The sequence below is a fragment of the Manihot esculenta genome, chromosome 3 (assembly GCF_001659605.2).
Source record: "Manihot esculenta cultivar AM560-2 chromosome 3, M.esculenta_v8, whole genome shotgun sequence".
Lineage (NCBI taxonomy): Eukaryota > Viridiplantae > Streptophyta > Magnoliopsida > Malpighiales > Euphorbiaceae > Manihot > Manihot esculenta.
In genome coordinates, this window is record NC_035163.2 from 5,629,784 (window position 1) to 5,633,955 (window position 4,172).

Genomic DNA, 4,172 nt, shown 5'->3' on the forward strand with positions numbered 1-4,172 from the left:
TTATATAAATAAAAGTATAATAACAATAATAATCTTTTATTTATATAATTAATAAATACATCTTATTTTAGTAAAATAATTATTATAACCTAGTAAAGCTAAAAAAATAATAATTATAAAAAATAATAGTTTATCAATAAAATTATACTTTTTTATAGTACTTAATACAAATTCAGTTATTTCAATTAGTATGGTTAACAAATTAAAACTAACTGAATTTATAATTAAAAATTATTTTTTAAAATTTTATTAACTAATAACTGAATGAAACTGAAAATATTTCAACCAAAATAATCGAATTTTATTAGTTTATAATCGAATAATTTCCTATGCTATTATGAAAAATGCTATTAAATATATTAAATAAAAATCATAAAAATTAATTTAAAAATAAGGGATATCAAAATTCTGCCTTCTTGGGATTTTTCAATCATGTAAAGATTTTAATTTTTTTTTTTTTTTTTTACCATGCAAGTAGAATTGATTAACAGTTTAAACATGGCTTAAAGGGCAAAAATACAAAGAGAAGTATAATAAAATATTAAAGGCTCAAAAGAAATTAAATTAATATAAAATTAAATTGAAACAGAATAAATCAAATTAAATATATTCAAAATATAGTAAAAAAATAATTAAACAATCAAATTAAATCCTTCCTTCCAACAGCCAAAATTAAATTCTTCTAATATAAGTTTAACAACAGTTTTCTCGTCAATTCTGTCGCAGAAAATCTAAAAAAAACATAAACTACCAGAAACCAAAAAAAAAAAAGTAAAGAAAAAAAAAATCAACACGGCCACCCATAATAAAAGAAAACCAAAATGGACAATAATATAAAAAAGAATTCCTTCCATCGCTGGAGGGCAAGGGCGCACAAAACACTCGAACAAAACGATACGACATCGTTCCGTCAAACCCTTATCCCTTTTCGCCGTGCTCCTTCCCGATTCTCTATTCTCTAAATAATCATCCCTTGCGTAGGAGCTTGAATTAGAAGCTCAAATTGAGCATAATATTATCTCCTACAATGCACATCCATACAAAAGCCCATACACAGGCTTAAAAGATATAAAAGTACGTCCACTTTTTTATTATCGATATTAATTTTTTTAAAAAAAATTAATGGTTAATTTTATATAAAAAAATTAATGGTTAATTTTATATAAAAAAATTAATGGTTAATTTTATACAAAATAACTTTAAGTGGAAATTGAGTAATCAGAAATAAAAAAGGACCAAAAAATTTTGCTTTTCATCCAAGGTTGAGGTAAACTTAGCTCGCCGTTGAGATGATCGGCTGGCTAAATCAAGATAATAACCAACGACCACGGGCCTGAAACTAGAGAATAATGACGTTCTCATTCGGAGAATTTCCTTTTTTTCGTTAAAGGAAAAATAGCGAGCTCAATCACAAAGTAAATCCAAAGGTATGAGTAGAATACAATACGTGGTTCAACTAGGAATAAAAAATGAATAAAATCTTGGAACTGCTGTCCCCTTTGTCGGCCCTTTTCATCCCATGTTGTTTATTAATTAATCCAAACCTATCTTCTTTTTTAATTTTTAATTTTTCAGATGGGCCCTACAAGTGGATGCATTGGTGCTAGTCTTGACCATTTCCTGTATCCTTTTTATAAAAGCTTCCCCCTTCACATCCATCTGTGCACAGTTTTAATTAATTATGTTTTTAAAAAGAATTTGGTCAATTACAAGAGGCACTTAACAGATAAAATTTGAAGATTTTCAGGAGATAAGGACCCCTTTATCAGTTCCACATCCACGTCACGAATCTACTCCCTCTTCCATATTTATCTGTTAAATACTTGTTTAACAAGGTTGCTATAATCATTATTTATTTATTAATTTATTTAACCTCACTTGATTATCCTTTCCTTCATTCATAGCATAGCTGCTCTTTTGCAGAAACAAGTGAAAAAAAATAGAACTTCCCAGCAGAACAGTGAGAATTTTCCAGAGAAAATAAACATGTCTTTTGAATTTGATCGTGGAAATGCAAATAATTAAAAAAAAAACTCACTACCCCACCAAGAAGAAGATGGAACAAAGGATGAATGCAAATAATTACATTGATTAGACATGAACACAAGTACAGAACTTACAAAGATTAATTTTCCGGGAAAATTAGATGAAAGAAATGATGCAAAAGCAAAATACATTTAATTCGAAAGACAAAATGATGAACAAACAAACCGCTACCCAATCTCCGGCAGCCATGAGAAATCCTTCGTCTGTACACAAAAGTTGCAGGTTTTTGTTTTTGTTTTTGTTTTCTGTTTGTTTCTTTTCGCCAGTGCCACAAAACGGAGATACTGTAATCTCTCCATCTACTATTTACAGGGTAATTACCAAAGTTCCAAATTCTTCAACTTCATATTCACAGAGTCAGAGAGAAGAATCGAAGGCCGCCGAAATCAATTTCCCATTAGAAAACAACAAAAAGAATCGAATTCCATGCAGAGTTGGACTCCGCCACAGCTTCACTTAACCAGCTCAGAAACCCACCCCAGATCGGGAGCCGATGCGCCTGTTTCAGCCCGATCCAACGAGTTTTCTTTACTGAGCTTCGCATATATCTTTGCTCTCAAGTCCCTTCCAGATTCCACCCTCTCCATTGCAGGCTCTTCCTCCAAACTCTGGTCCCATAAATCCAACTGACCGATTCCAGGACGACTCGTCGTCCGAGTGGGAGTGGAAGGAAGGCTGCAGAACCCGGGGCGAAGGGTGGATCCGCGAGGCGACCCAAACCCTGATCCATTCTGCATGCCCCACGATGCAGGTCCAACTTTCATCTTGCCGAGGTTCAAACCCCGCATGGAAGTAAGGAGCTCGCTCATTGAGTTAAATGACCCACCAATCACCTGTGGACTACTCGGCGAAATTGGTGGTGAATCTGACGGCGGAGACATAGGTGGGGAAGTTAAAATCGAGGTTGGTGATGAGACAAACGAGCCAGCCTTAGTGAAGTAGGAATCAAAATGGTGCCTCAAAGGGGAACCAACCTCCATATCACCGGATCCAGAACCGTTACCCCTCGGGCTCTGCTGGGGCAAAACCCGGAGTTGATCCGGAGTATGGGCAAAGAAACAGACCCGCCGACGACACGCCGGACCATCCTTGCATGGCTGGGTACGATATCGAGCCGGATGAAGCCAACACTCAAACACCCCATGAGCAAACTCGCAAGAGTCCCCTTTCTTGCACCCACCCTTGCGAAAATCTGGGCAGGCCGTACCGGAATAATGATACCTGCGAGGATCCCGGCGGCGAGCCTTCTCACCAGGATGAGCGTACGGACATTCCGTCCAGTCATGTGACCTCCCACGCGCGCAACGTCTCACCTTGAACTCATACATGCGAAAATGATCGCAGGAGAAAGCATCCACAGGCAAGTCCAGGTCATCGCTCAACGAATCCGGCTCGTTTGACGGAAGGTAACGGTGGAGCGCCGTTAAAGAGTCAAGGAAAGGAGAACTGGCATTTCCGCAGTTGGAGAATGGGGAGGGTAAGGGTGACGTCGGCTCGTCGAAGAAGGGGTCCCAATGAGGGATTTGGACGGTCGGATTTGAATGGAGAGACTCTCCGATCATCATTTTTTGGACATAATCAGCGATGGAGTGTAGAGGAGATGTGGTCTCCGCAATATAAACTGCTAGTTTTAACCATGGTTAGGTTCTTGTTAACTATGGTTTGGTTTATAAATCTACCGGTTCCTTTCCCAGTTTCCCACATATGGTTACAGTAACGAGATTTCAATAGTGTCGACGTGTGTGACGAATGTAAGGCCACCAACCCATCTCAACCGCTGATTTGAATCATGGATTTGAGTAGTCCTTTTATGGACCCAGCCATTATGTTGTGTAGAGCGACTGTGACCAAAGGAAACCCCTGTTGCGTAGTGACGCTATTATTCTATACGGATGTCGAAACCGCCGGCTTACTGCTTGAGACCCTCGGATATTTTGGGGTAGTTGTCATATATCGCAGGATAATCGGTGTATATCTCGTGATTTTGGTTCCTAACAAATTATAATTAGCCACTAGTTTTTCCGCTAGCAGTAACTTATCCTACATTTCTCTCGTAGCGTATATACACATATATATATTGAAAAATTATTATTAATCTTTAAGTTTTCCCACTAATAATAATTTGA

General features: G+C 37.0%; 1 protein-coding gene across 1 annotated transcript; it reads right to left on the reverse strand.

Annotated features, from left to right (window-relative positions):
• Nucleotides 1-2,069: 2,069 nt before the first annotated feature.
• Nucleotides 2,070-3,835, reverse strand: LOC110611950 (zinc finger CCCH domain-containing protein 49). Its single transcript, XM_021752535.2, has one exon. It carries the CDS (start codon nt 3,609-3,611, stop codon nt 2,499-2,501), a length of 1,113 nt encoding a protein of 370 aa, XP_021608227.1. The 5' UTR covers nt 3,612-3,835; the 3' UTR covers nt 2,070-2,498.
• Between the last annotated feature and the right edge of the window lie 337 nt (nt 3,836-4,172).

What these genes read in the sequence shown, in the direction of transcription:
- LOC110611950 (XM_021752535.2), bottom strand. Translation starts at nt 3,611, where the DNA reads ATGATGATCGGAGAGTCTCTCCATTCAAATCCGACCGTCCAAATCCCT.